Source organism: Callionymus lyra, chromosome 4, assembly GCF_982586985.1.
Source record: "Callionymus lyra chromosome 4, fCalLyr1.hap1.1, whole genome shotgun sequence".
NCBI classification, from domain to species: Eukaryota; Metazoa; Chordata; class Actinopteri; order Syngnathiformes; family Callionymidae; genus Callionymus; species Callionymus lyra.
Window position 1 is genome coordinate 12,963,579 of NC_141821.1, and position 15,237 is coordinate 12,978,815.

General features: G+C 37.1%; 1 protein-coding gene across 3 annotated transcripts in view; it reads right to left on the reverse strand.

The window, feature by feature from the left end:
• Positions 1-15,237, reverse strand: part of LOC148081772 (partitioning defective 3 homolog) — a 367,916-nt gene that overhangs the window by 217,579 nt on the left and 135,100 nt on the right. For all 3 annotated transcript variants that reach the window (XM_087788810.1, XM_087788809.1, XM_087788808.1), the window contains exon 5: positions 13,741-13,878. In XM_087788810.1, coding sequence (XP_087644936.1) covers positions 13,741-13,878 — 138 coding nt within the window. The remainder of the gene's footprint in view (positions 1-13,740; positions 13,879-15,237) is intronic.

Consider the following 15,237-nt stretch of genomic DNA (forward strand, 5'->3'; position numbering starts at 1 on the left):
TTAAATAGAACAGCAAACTTCTTTATTTTAAGGCATTGGAAAGGCCACTCGGGAGGACATTTGTAATACGAATATGAAACAATATACATCAAGTCAAAGTATAAAATTGGACCAATACTACAATATTGGCTCATGGTAATATCAGACTAGATTAATAAGCACTTGAATATTGTTTTTTTTTTATTATGAATGGTAAGTATCCATTTTTTAAATAGAAAGACTCGGAGTAGCGCTACCGGTCGCAGCAGGAGTCTGGTTCTGCTCGAGGTTTCTGCCTTCTAATAGAAAGTTTTTCCTCGCCACTGTCACGCCTGGATTCACTCATTGTTGAGTTGCTGTTTTTTTTGTTTCTCCAATATAGTCTTCCTTAAAGTCTCTTGAGACAACTTCAATATAAAAAAAACACTTTGAATTAAATTGAATTAAATTCTCCCCGTTTTGCGTGGGTTTACTCTGGGCACTCCAGTTTCCTCCCACAGTCCAAAAACATACAGACGTTAATCAAAAACTTTGGGAAACTGTCCATAGGTATGAGAGTGTGTGTGAATGATTGTTTGTTTTTGTGTGTGCATGCTTTCCAGGGTGTCCCCTACCTCTCGCCCTATGATACTGGGACAGGCTCCAGTCTCCCCGCGACCCCGGTAAGGGATTAAGTGGTAGACAATGAATGAATTAATAAATTAAAGCTTGCAAAAAATAGGGTGATTTGTCAAGTATCTCCTGAAATATAGTCCAACTCTCCTCTTCCAACAACCTTGGAACAGTTGTCAAACATGCCAACAATTAAAGATGAAATAGACGGATGGAAAGACGAATGAAAGTCCAAATGAACGGATGAAAGAGACGACCAACTGACCGACCGACGAACGAAGGACAAACCGATTGATGGAACGACGAGGAAAAAAGACAGAAGGGCAAACAAACGGACGGAAGGACAAATAGACGGACCTTGAAAAAAAAAAAAAAAGAGAGATGGACGGAGAGAAAATCAGAGGCGAAAGTCACTAGCATATGGACAGAGGGAGACAGAAGGACAAATAAATAGATGCAAGAAAGCATTGAAGGTAGGAGGAATAGAAAGACGAAAGGACAAACTGATAGACAAACAGTTAAACAGACGGATGAAGCAGAAAAAAACAAAAATGGCAAAATCTTGTTTGAGGAAATAATGGTAAATGGTTGTAACCAGACCTTTTATCCAATATTCATGAATTTCATTGTACGCTCTTATGTGCATTATTTTCAACCACCTTTTTTTTAACATAGGCAGCAAACCCTACTCACCAGGCAGCTCAGTATGTAATAACTGACATGGATAATAACCCCGGTGCGGGTGAATTACTGGTCGCAGCAGTTATTTCAATGCAAATGTCCAATCAGCGACTCGTAATCATCTTACTCACACAAGAATCTCATCACTTTCTCCATTAGATACCTCCACACTCCGAGACCCTGCGCCCCACAGTAAACAGAAGGAAGATGATGTGAACGGTGTTGGACGACATGAATAATTAAAAGGTGAGTCCATCTCTGGCGCACATCGCAGAAAGTCATTTGAGGAGGTTTACATACTATCTACAAACGCTGATCCACTTTTGTCCACTGCTTTGTTTGAGCAAGGCTGAGAGGGGAGATGGGAGGGTTTCTGGGGCGAGGGGCTCATCTGCAGTGTCATGGGAGCAGTGGAGACCGTGAGAGGGGGGGGGGCAGCTTCATTTCGTTTTAATTGGAAGCTGAAATTTGTGGATAAGTAGGAGACAGAAAGCCATTTTGGCCAAGCCTTTGCTCTCAGTCGGGGCTAAATGAAGAGGGCTGTTTGGAAATGGGGGTCTGTGGACGGCCAGTAATGAAGAGAAGTCCCTCAAGACCAGGTCAAAGCTGCAGCAATTTAGAGTTGAAGATCAGCGTGTGAGGGTTTCTGAGAAGAGATGGGAGGGGTAAAATAATAATAATGGCTAAGTTAAATTAAAATTTGTTAATTAATATGATACGAGAAACAGACAAACTATATTTAGTTTCTCCATTATTACCCATTTTGATTGAGGGGAAAAAAAACACAAAAGCTATGAATCCCTATTGGATTCACAAGGCTTTTATATTGGACCCTCTGTCTTCGTAGAGGGAAAAAAAATAAAGTTTTCCCAGCTTGATCGCAACACATCACACATGATATTTCAATCCATTCTGACAGCTGCACCTCAGACATGTTGCGTTTTTTTTTCATCGAGCGGCTCGTCATGCCGTCTAACATCTCGAGGAACATGACCACATAAACAGTTGTCGTGCTCGTGTCTGTTCACACTCCGGTCATATTGCCACGGAGCGAAACTCAGTGGGAGTTGGGAATGGTGGAGTCAGAAACCTCGGCACAAGCATCTACATGCATCTCCGCCTCACTTCTCCGAATGACAAGAGCTATTGGGGGGGTGGGGGGGGGCATTGCTTCTGATAGAGGACATGAGAACGTGTTGAGAAGAAGCTCAGCAGGAGGCCGTTTTAGAAAACAGTCCAACTGGCTGGAATATCTAAAGCATCAAGAGCGACTCATGCAGACGGACAAATACTGAACAGAAGAACGACAGAAAATAAGTCACATGTGGCCCTTTGACTGTATTCATGTGGCCCTCAAGAGGTCAGAGTAGAACATAAACATAATTTCCGACAGCTTACAATTTAATATTGCGTTAATTATTGTGTTCACTCTAAATATATATAGAATTTTATTTGTTGTTTCTGATTTTTTTCCTTTTTTTTTAAGATTTCTCACCCATCGAAATTATTGACATCCTATTTAGATGAAAAAATTATTTTCCCATCAGTTTCGCTTACATGAAAGGTTTATAAAAGTGTTTTGACATAGTCAGGTTTATTTTTTGCTGATATTTCTTTCTTTACTATTCTTACTTGCTTTGTTTTTTCAAAGTTTTTCCATCATATTTTAGCTCTTCGCTCATTTGGATTGACGGCCCCTCACAACAGTATATGATGTGGCCCCAGAGGAAATTTAATTGCCATGAAAGAACAAGAGAGTGAACAATAGATCTTTAAATCTGTCAATTAAAAGATGAACGATTATATTAGTCGTAGAAGAAAGTATGCTTGCAATGGAAGACGAGTCATCAACTCCAATCTTCTCCTTTTAGTCTGGAACGGTGAACCACTTTATATTTACCACCCAGTGTGTCAATTCTGTGCTGAATAAATGTTGATTTTCCACAAAACGTGAAAAAGGTATTTCAGAGAACGACTCGCTATATTCACGGCACCACAGGAGGGCACCAACATATGACAAAATTACTGATATTAAAACACACACGGCATCAGTTCAAGCAGCCACTCCTCAGGAAATTGTTTGAGAGTCTGTATTTCTTCGTAAGATAAGTGTTATGGTTCCCCCCCGAAGGAAGCTTCGCCGCTTATGAAGAAAATAAATTAAACTTCCAACTGTGTCAAGTGTAAGACCGAAGCTCCCAAACTATACATAAAATCATAACACTCGACTAAGACATTTTTTTTTTTTGCATCTGCAGTTTTGGAAATATTGCTAGTTATGATGTTTATACATGTTAATGTCAGTGTTGGGACTTTTGGAGAGATCGAGCCAGATGAAGATAATCGATCAAGATACTTAATTCATTAATTATGTAGTTATAATCTAGTTTAATGATATCAATATTGTGAGCTAAATCCATGAGTGTGTTTGATTGTTTCATTTAATTGGCTTTAATATATAATGAATGTATTTTCCCTCCACAAATGTACGAATACAAGATATAAGAAAATAAGTTTAAAAAAAAACTAAAGCAGAAGATTAAGAAGATATTAGCTACACAATATATTCTGGCAAAGTAGTTTCATAGCGATATTAGTGATGTTTGGAGCATCTGATGAAATTCAAGGGCAGGAAGTGCTACTACGAGTATGGGAACAACTATTGGTATTTTAGATCTCGGGTTAAATATTCGGAAAAAAAACAAAGTTAAATTACACAGGTTTACGGAACATAATATCATATAAAAAAATATTTATATTGATTTCTTATTAATAAAAAGTTGACCTTGGTACAATTATTTCCAGTTTATTTTTTTTTATAGATACATCTTGTTACTATATTATTATTTTTATTTATTTTTTACTAATAAAAACACAGTAATTATGTTTTTAATCTGCTTCAATATGGAACCAATCTCGTGTTTTTTTCACAGAGATTTACAGTCATGAAAGATATGAATAAGACCATCCAAGTTTTCTTCTTTTTCTTTTTGACTTTAAGTACTAGAACGACTGAAGGTAGATTTGTCTGGACAAAGATGATGATAGAGTCGTTCACAAGAGTTTGATTCAAAAGCTAAAATCACATTTTACATCCATGGTTTCCTTGAAAATCACATTTGAGTTCCTATATCAATAGCAAAGATATTGTATTGACAGATTTGGGGGATTTTATGCTTTCTTTTCTGTCCATGAGTCACATGACACACACGGAAGTTACTCGATTAAATAACTATTGTTTGATACTCTTGTCATTATCTCCACTTCATCACCTAGCCATGAATGAATTAGACATAAACAACCAACTAAAACACATTACAGCAACTTTTAAAGGTTGAAACGGCAAATATTATCTCTTTGGGTTTTCAAGCAAAAGGGGTATGAATGCAAAGACTTACATCTGTTAAAGTCAATCATTTCGATCATCAGTTTCTTAAGGAACCACCAACACTGACACGGATAAAAGGAAAACAACGAAAAAAATGTGTTTTTTCTGACATTGAGTGTTGAAACAAATATGATCGTGATTAAAGTCAAGTTGTGAAAAGTCCACAAAACATGATTTAATAAATTAAATCCAAACTACTGGGGAGGAAATAGACTTTTTTCTTTCTTTTTTTTATCACTTGAAGGAATAATAGAGTCTGCATGATAATCTCTCTGCCTTGTTCTCTGTCCACGCTGCTTGGGCTTCGTGCTGGTGCCACGGTTTTATTCCCTGAAGTCATTATTGTCTTCTGCAAAGGTGCCCCGGCTCCCTTTGAGTTGTGGGTAATGAGCTGGCACCCCCCTGCCTATGTTCAATTATTCTCATTGAAAAAGTGATTTCTCACTCCACGGAGCAAATCGGAGAAGGCGAACGCATGAACTCTAATCAAGAATTAACACGTTCAAAACTGGTCGGGCGGGGAGGGAAATAAGCTGTGATACTGTAGCAAAAAAGGGGGTGTACACGAGAGACCGTCGAACAAGGTGATGCTTTTTTACGGCTATAGAACCTCAGTGTCAATCATTTTTGTGCTGAAAACCCTAAAGTTAAGTGAGTTAAAAATGAGCTTTTATGGTTCAAACGAGTGTAGACCAGAAGACTATGTCATGTATAGGTCAGTGTTTGACTGTACACATTAGTTTATTACCTTTTTTCAAAGCATACCTTCTACCTTTTACCACACATAAGTAGAAGCAGTTCTAAATGTGCAAACAACTACCGCGGTAAAATATGTCTCCTTTCTAAACTGTAAAATATGCAACTCAAAGTGTTTGACTTGAGTAAATGATCCGGTCCATAACTGACCCGAATCCACAGAAAACCATTTATGATGTCAATATTTCAGACTCGGGTTTTTCGCCCAAAAAGAAGAAAATTTGCACTTTCATCAATGAAAGTAAAAACAGCTTGCAGGGGTCAAAATGTTGCACATTCATCATTCCAGCCGGTGAAGCTCAACGTGCACGGAGAAGGGGAAAAATACATTTTTGACTGACAAGACAAAGACTTTTGGAAGCGATTCTAGTCCAATTTTCGGCGGAACGCTTGTGCCATGTGCCAACTTTCTGCCTGGAGGGCATGAGGAGCGGAGATGTTGGGTGAAACAGTAGACACGTCGGGAGCGTTCCTCAGTTGGATGTCATTATAGAACATTAAAATGATTTAAATGCGCACAGGAGTGGATACCCAAGTGTCAAATAAGTGGCGGTTAATATCGAACACATGTGAAAGAGATTCAAACTACATCCAGAAAAAGAAACCCCTTGAAAGTCAAGTTGAGGAAAAAATACAATTTATGGTTATTTGATGTCATCGATACAAGATATTCTGTTTCCATCTTGGTTTTAAAAGTCTTTGATATACCTCAATTTCGTCGGGTTATTACCGACAACCTGGGCAGTAAAGAAGCGCTAACTACGCATGGCTGGGTCACCTTAAACTCCTCCAAATCCTCTTAAATCACACGGATCATCATCTTTTTTTGCATCTTACCACTGAGACCATCCACGGAGTATTTATACTGTAAACCTGCCATGATTCATAGCCAAGTTGTCAAGGATTCAACAAAAACACTCTCAAAACCGGGGCATTTTTTTAAATACTTAATATTTGTTATCCGGTAGACAAAAATGGAATTTAGAAATTGGCCTCTGCTTCCAGGTCGGGAGGAAGTCAACTTGTGACCTTTTTGTGTGGGGTTTGTATATACTGTGGTGGGTTTACTCCGGTTTCCTCCCACAGTCCAAAAACATACATAGAGAACTTTGGGAAATGGTCCGTAGGTATGAGTGTATGTGTGAATGGTTGTGTGTCTTTGTGTGCACTGCTGTAGACTGGAGTCCTTTCCAGGGTGTTCCCTGTGTCTCGCCCAAAGAAACTTGTAAAGGCTCAAGCCCCCTGTAACCCCCTAAAGGGATTAAGGAGCAAGGAAATCTTTCTAAAGCAATGCACGCCAGGTTTTTAAGTCTTAAGTGCAACTTTTTTTTTAAGTGGCAAATATCCTTTTTGTTGAATATTTTCTTATTTTTTTTATTTGCAAAAGCTTGTGTAGTTCTGCTTCAAAGAGAGTTCTGGTTACAGTTTTTGCCAATTTTTGGATAAATTCAAAATAACTTTTTTAACTAAGCTCTGAAAATTGCAGCATGAAACCTCATGATTTCTATACAATATACTGTATACTAGTGATGGTCTGATGAAGCTTCATGAAGCAGTGTCTTTATTTTCAGAGTCCACTAGATGGCAGTCTCTGCAGTATTTTACTGTTCTAATGAAACATCACATCGTTTTTCAATTGATGGCGCCACCTACTGACCTCTGAACAACATGACACTGCTTCATGAAGCCCGTCACTACTGTACTATACTATTGTGTACTTTCATTGTTTTATTGCCCAGTTTTCCAAACATTAAAGAGTGGAATGAGCTGTACTAGTACTTGCTGTACTCAAAAATATAATCCAGACAGTCTTGAAATAAACTTGAAGAGGTAAAATAAGTCAACCTTAATATAACTATGTTGATAAAGCTGTTGTTATTCTTAATTCACAATGTTATCGGTACAAGGTAAAAAATAACTGTTTAGGAACTTAAGAATGCAACTCTTGAGTCATGGAAGTTGTTTAAATACATTGATCATAGTTTATGCTGTTTTTCTTTACATTTTATTTTTTTTAGTAGTCTGAAATAAACTCCTTGGCAGAGGCATGTGGGGTCTCAGTGCTCCTATAGTGTCTCATGTTGTGCAAGTTTTCTTGGAACTTTTGTTAGAGCTTGGATATGCCACCTAAATTACATTTTAGAGATTACAAATATAGTAGCTTATATATTCAAAAATGAGCTTCAGCTAAAATAAGATCATTCAATTTTCTCACGTAATAATTTTAATTTAAAATGTTCGGAAAAAACAAAGAATCCTTGTCTGGAGTGCAAGACAATTTATCAAACTGTAATTTAAAGAGAAAAATAATTGTCCAACTGCTACCTGTTGAAACGCAGAAAAACAACTTTTTGCATATAAATGGCAAATTTAAAAAGTGACAAAAGGAGGTTTTAGAAAACATTGATATGGGTTTGTCTGAAGCCTAAATCATTCCAAGTCTAATCTGTCTGGTAACAAACTTGCACAGCACGACAGGTTAAACAGTGGCAGGCTACAGTGCAGCTGATAGGGTGAGAGAGTGTTGGCACCTTTCAAGAAAACGTCTGCTGTCGCCTCTTCTGCTCCACAGAGATAAGAGGTGAAACATAATTTGCACTATTCTCCATAAAGTCAGACAGAGAGAAGAAAAGGAACAATCAATAGGTGTCTCTATGAACAGGGAGGGCAAGGAACACCGGTGCAGCATGAAACTTTGTAGCTAAAAAGAAAATACACACCACTTTTCCGCTTATTGCTCTAAGAAAGTTCTTCCTTGTATTTCTTCTCCTTGAAAAACTTCTCTGCCGACATTCTATCCTTGGAAACCGGTTTCGTCTTTCGTGTACTTGGAAGCGAGACATGAAGGTCGTTCTTTTATTCCTGCTGTGTGTTTTTACTAATAAAGTTAGAGTGAAGCGAATCTATTGAATGAAAAGGTTTAACCAGGGATTATTTTAATGTCTATATAGGACACGGATGTCGATCTAAACTATGCACCTATTTTAAAGTGTTCAAGTTTAGCTTGACTGCAGGAGAATGTTTGGCTTTTTATTGGGTGTGAGATTAAGTTTAAAGGGAAACTAATGTGTCTTAAATTGATCTTGGACTATATTGTATTATCAGTATGTTTTTGTTTTTACAAAACTCTCTTTTTATCGAACTATTAACATTAGAAAATGTGCTTAAGCACTGCCTTAAACCACCTTTTTTTCCTTTTTTTTTCAGGAGATGAAATCTTTACCCTTATCATTACCAGAGAGCATACACACTAGAAGTTCTTGCGATATTTACCCGAACTACTTGATGTCTGTATCGCTAGTTATTCTTTAAACTTCTGCTGCTATTAAGCTTAAAATATAGACTTGTCTCTTCCAGGCTTCAGTACAAGATGGACGTTACAGACGAGCAGTACGGAGGTATTTGGATGTTTTTAAGCGTCTTTTTGGACGAAGTTGAAGAAAAAGACAACAGACTTCCAGTTGCTACATTAAAATGAACAAACATGTTTGTCTTTAACTCTAAAAAGGAACGGATTACTCTGAAAATAACCCCAACTATTAGTCGACATGAGGGTGAGTAGAAAATGAGTGAAGTTTGAATTTTGGCTGAACTATCACTTTAAGTAACACATGGAACCACACATTTTTTTGCTTCCCCCGTTACATTAATTTTTTATTATGACAACGAAAAAAAAGATAAAGTTAGAAACGGTGCATGTTGTCATTTTCACACGCTTGGTTAATGCATGTGGTTTTATAGTTTTTATAAGATATGATGTGGTTGAGACGATATATTTTTAGAACTTGTTCAACCTGAACATTATAAAGTTTATTCTGTTTTAAAAGAAAAGGTGTGAGCGAGCGAAACATTTTATTTTGTTTCTTAATTTAATCACTGTTACTTTAAAAGTTTGTTTGTTCTCTAGCAACGACAAGATAAAAATATCACTGGCTGAATGGAAGCAACAGGTTCCAAATTCCTCTGTGCAATACGATGACAAACATTTTTCATATTTAATTTCTTATTCTAATTAAAAATTAAAGGCACATCGATCAGCAGAAATAAACAGAATACGCAGTACATTTTAAAGGGTTTAGTGCAAAAGTGCAAAAAAGGAGCAAGAACATTTTTAATAGCGAGATAAAATACACATTAAATACAGGTATGTACAATATAAAGATGTATAAATAATGAGATGCTCTTGATGAAAGAGTAGTAAAAAGCGAGAAGGATATTTTTGCTGAATTCTAATGGAATGAGTTTCCTTAGGAGATGCTACCAGTGGTGACATTTTCTAAGGATCTATTCAGTATTAGAAGAAAATGAAGGCAGGCTTTGTAATGTAATATTTGAGCTCCTCTGCTAGATTATCATGGATTGAGATGGTGGATCCATCATTCCACATATCTACCATTTTACGTATATAATCCACGTGCGTTATGAGCATAATTATTTGTTTGTCGTTTGAAAACTGCTCGTTCCAGCAGCAAACATCTCATATGAACGGGATATAATAAGAAACACTTCCCGGTACATCCAGTGGGAGTTTAATGGTCCCGACTTTCCTGTTCACTCACTAACAATAAGCATGTTCGGTTAACAAGCTCGACCTTTTGCCGACGCCTGAGGGCTTGGAGGAGCTGCTCTGGGTCCTGAGAGGGGAGGGTTCGGGGGGGAAAATAAATCACCAATGAACCTTCTGTGGTGAGTGAGGAGCCGCGACGTGCCGGCAGCCGCTCAACAACGGCGGCTCATTAAGTGAAGAGACGCCACTGCGAGGACGGACCGAACTGCCGAAGCTGCCACTCACGCTGAAAAAAAATCCACCATGTAATTTGCAAAAACAAAGCAGAATACTAGTCAACCTCCACGCTACAGCTGAATTGTTTTCTCGACATGCTTCTCACCCGTCTGAGTGACTTTTTAAATAATTGGAAAATTTTCTCCCGACGTATGGATACCACAATCAAGCTGACTCGGCTCCTTTAGCTTTAAAAAAAAATAGTCGTCCATGTGACCCGGCAACCTGCGAGGATCGCTAATTATTTACTTCATGACGTCAGGAAAACACTTCTCTGACGGTCGACCGCAAACTCGCTGACTCAGGAGTGAGTGTGTCGAGAAGCCAATAAACCCCGTTAGATGGCCTTTCAAAGACGAGAGCTCGGACAGAAGGAGCGGCGCCAGGACAAGACACTGCTGTGTATTCTCTTTGTGTTTTTCGCTCCACTCTTAAGTTGCCTGCAGCCTCGCCTCGGGGTCTTGGCTGTGTTTGGTCTTTACCGACAGGTGAGTCAGAAGGCCAGAGTCTGCAGATCTGACTGACCTGCACATATATTCCATCACGGTTGGTGTTAAACTGAAGGAATGGGAGGTAGTTGAATAGAAGGAGATAATAGGACATTAACAAGAGCAGGGTTTCCATTGGACTGTAATAAACCAATTAAAAAGGAGTGTAAATGGAAGAGACTCAATCTTAAAGGGAAAAAAAAGTATATTCTGAAAAAAACTGGCAAAGACACTAAAGTATATTATATAAGAAAAATATGATTTCATCTGAATAAGTAAAAGGTGGGTGTGTACGTGACTCTGCCGCCAGCCTCAAGTTTACAAGTTGAACTTTTTGCACTTTTGCGTTGACATTTCTCACAGAAACTAATGTGAAAACCCAACTTTCCCGACTCACTCGGACGTATCAAATGTTTAATCTTCTCTACAAGATGCAGTAAGTCTCTCATCATGACAATTTCTTAAAGGTATTACTTTTTAAAGTTCTTCCCCGTCCTTAATCCCAGCAAACAAAAGGTTACGACAGCCCATTATGACGTATTAATGGCTTCACTCCTCCTCCAGGCCAGCTGTAATCACGCCCCTATTTGTTTACACAACGAGTCCCTTGGAGGTGGAGACTTCCGAGATTGATTCACGAGAGTGACAAACCTCCATGTTTGACCAATCACAGAAAAGGAAAAAACTAAGGCTTTTCAGTAGGCGGGGCTAAAGCACATTTACTAATGTAAATATTTAAATCAAAAAGAAAGTTTTGTACAAACAGACACATACTGATGATTACAATAGAGTCCAACATCTATTTAAGACACACTTAAATCAACACATTGGTTGAACTTTAGCACCGGAAGTTGCTAACTTATTCATGACTGTTTTGTTTTCAATTTTGTTTTTTAACTTTCAAACAATTCTTAAGGTAAAAACAAACTAATATGATTATGGGATTTAGCAATTTACCAAGTTATTATCAACTTATTTTCGGGTATTAAAGCATATTTTTTGTTTATTTACCCTGAATAATAAAGGACTAAAAAAAACACCATCCAGTCATTTTAGCCACAGGGTGAGTAAAAACGTTTACTGTATATGTTTCCTAAAACGAACTGTGGAAAAGAAAGAAGGAAAAGTCTAACTTCTAATGTTCATTAGGATTTTCTCTTGTATTTTCTTGCTAAATAACACATTTAAACATATCCTCGTTACAATGAAAAACTATCGACAAGATGACAAACTCAAAGGTTCAATTTCATGTTCCGTCAGGAAACAGGAAAAGTCAGAAAATGGATAAAGTAAACAATATTATCATGAGAAACTTTGATCTAATTAAAGCGCTCTGTGTGTGTTTGACGCTCTACACGCTACATTATCGTGGCAGGAATAATAAAGCGTCGGCCGAGAGCCGGATCTAAATGTATACGAGCACACGAGCGGCACACAAACACCCCCATTAGCATCCGTGAGTAGCATAATAGGCCAAGGCTAATGTCAGCTGTTTATAAACCGCATCAGTCGAAGGCCGTCGGCAGATATATGGAGAGCGAGAGCATTTATGTGTCGGTTGACGTCAAGTTAAGCTAAGGTACTTCGGAATGACGAGATAATAGTCAAATGAATGTATGTTAAATCGTTTTTTGCGTCTCTGCATATATACATTTGAAAATTAAATATTTTAAAAAAATGTATTATATAAAGAAAAAGGTAAACTAAATATTAATAAACGTGCACAATTAATAATTAAGCTAATTGGAAAAAAAAGATTAATAAATAAACCAAAATACTATTTATTCTTAGTTTTGTTTTTTGAAATTGTGCAATTTAAAAAAATGCTAATAAATTAATTTATGTTAAATCTGTTTTTGCGTCTCTACACATATACATTTGAAAATTAAATATTGAATAAAAAAATCAAGTAAACTATATAAAGAACAAGGTAAATTAAATAAAAATAATGAAATGAATAAACATGCAAAATTAATAATTAAGCTAATTGAAAAAAAAGATTAATAAATAAAATAAAGTAATTGTAATGAACTACAACCAAAATACTATTTATTCTTAGTTTTGTTTTTTGAAATTGTGCAATTTAAAAAAAATACTGTTTTTAATATTTTTAAACATTGTGTGGATATAGGCAAGGTGAGTACAAACTATAGAATAAAAGGAAAGCTCTTTCCTTTATAAAATGCTTAACAAAAAAGCATCAAACTTGACATCAAACAAAAAAAAAATTAATATTATTTTTGCAAAACAATTGTTTACTATTGTTAACTTACTATCTTTATGTTGTTTTTTAAATTATAAATAGAGGCTTTATTGGAGTTCTTTCCAACCAGGAATGTGGAACTACCCTCTCGTACCTACAGAAAGCCATTTGTCGGACAAAAGTCAAGTTTTTGAAACCAAAATACGCTTTCCTTAAAACTTTACCACCGTATTCGACAACCGACTTATTATCATTAATACTTTGGATCTAAACTCTTGTACATGTGCCACCAAACCCCCCCCCCCCCCCCCTTCATCTCTCTCTGCCCTTCTAGTGCCATGAAACAAAAAGCCGAAAATAATCAAGATGGAAATAACCTCAAGTGACATCGCAGACAAATGCTCGGTGATGAGGTGTCGCTGGGAAAAAAAAAAAAAACACTCCCGGTGACGCGTCGACTGAATGACGGAGCTGTCAGATTAAGAACCCGTCTCCCGCCAGGTCTCTGTCCTGTGGATGCTTCCATTCCTGCTGTGGCTGTTATCTCGCCGATGTTGACATCCCCAACGTGGTTGGAATAATTAGCGGCGAAATGTCAAATATGATTGTTGATGTTGGAGATTTATCATCACGGAGCAAGTCAAGCAAATTATCATATTTAACATAAGTAAATGTTTACGCTACAGCCGTGATTGCAGGGGATGAAGAGAAGAGGATTAATGGATTTGCTTTGGATCCACAAAAAGGCTTTAAACAAGCCTGCGGAGAGAAGGTTTGGCTTTTCTTTTTGTTGTTGTTGTTGTTTGCTTTTTTGCATATGTTTTACATGCGTTTATGAGCCTCAACCTACCTGCTCCTGTTTGTCCAGCCACCTGTCCACCAAGGGGTGGGTGGCACTAAGGGAAGATCGCGTCATCTCTCTCTGGAACTGTGTGGACCAGCCACTGGCATCTCGAGGAAGACTCCGGTAAGCATGACCTCCTCGGCCCTGAAGAGACCAGAACAGTGACGTGTGAAGTCGTCTTCAAGCCCTGACTGCAAATGTTGTACAGTTATGATGCTTAAAACTATTTTATAATCACACTTTTAACACTTTAATCTTGATCCTGTCGCAGGAAATCTAAACGGATTTTAGAATTTGTTTTTCTGAGTCAACGACTTCATCGATGTCTAAAAGGACAATGGCTGTTGAATGTTGTTAGGAATTCAAATAGCATTTAATGGTTTATAACAGTAATTATTCAGAGCTGGAATGAGATTAAAGGTTAATGTATTTTAGTTTGAAGGCTAGTGTTGTTTCATATTTTATATGAAGGTCTTGCTTTAGTGTGAAGGTCTTACACAAGTCAAAACTATGTAATTTATTTTGGTTTTCAGTTTCACTTCAGGAACTGTTTCAAGTCTTACAACAGCAGACAGAAAAACACGATTTGTACTGTGAATCAGGGGTGTAAGAAAATATCCATATAACGATATATTGCAATATTTTGTTCTATCGCTATTAGCAGTGTATCGATATTTAAAAAAAACAACTGTATTTGCGATGACGTTATGCGCAAGTTTACAAGTTTATTCTAGTCATAACAGGGTTAAATGCTTTACTAACTTGCTTTTAAGACGTGTTAATTAGAGATCAAATCATTTTTTAATTAACTAACTTGGCGTCCTGTCCAGGGTGTCCCCTGCCTCTCACCCTATGATACTGGGATAGGCTCCAGTCTCCCCGCGCCTCCGGTAAGCGATAAAGCAGTAGAAAATGAATGAATGAATTCATTAATTAATTTAAAAAAAAAATTAAATTAACGGCGAAATGGCAGCAATGAGTGAAAAGAAAGGATACACCAGATTCCAGCTTTTAAAGCTGATGTTTGGACCTATTTTAAATAACATTTAAAATAACATTTTAACATTGACAGACAATGGATATTACATGTTGCTCGAGGTTGTTTGAGACTGTTAAAGAGATTGTGTTAGATAAAGTATTTGTTCATTTCTTTGCTGTAAAAGCCTTCCTTCCTTAAAATAAACAATATATCGTTGTTACAGTAGGATCGCAATATATCGTATCATCACATGTATCATGATACACATCGTATCGCCAGATTCTTGCCAATACACTGCCCTACTGTGTTTGTGTAAAAGAAAAGTTCAAATGAACATATCAAGTTAAAATATCATGAATAAGTAGTTATTACTATGTTCTAAATCCTGTGGTACTTTAGGACTTTCATTTTTAAATGGATCATAACATAGCATAACATAACATTCTAGTTCAGTTAAATCCCAAAAATACTTCAACTCTATGTTGTCTTGGCCAGAAAATGCACACAATTAATCGGAGTATTCT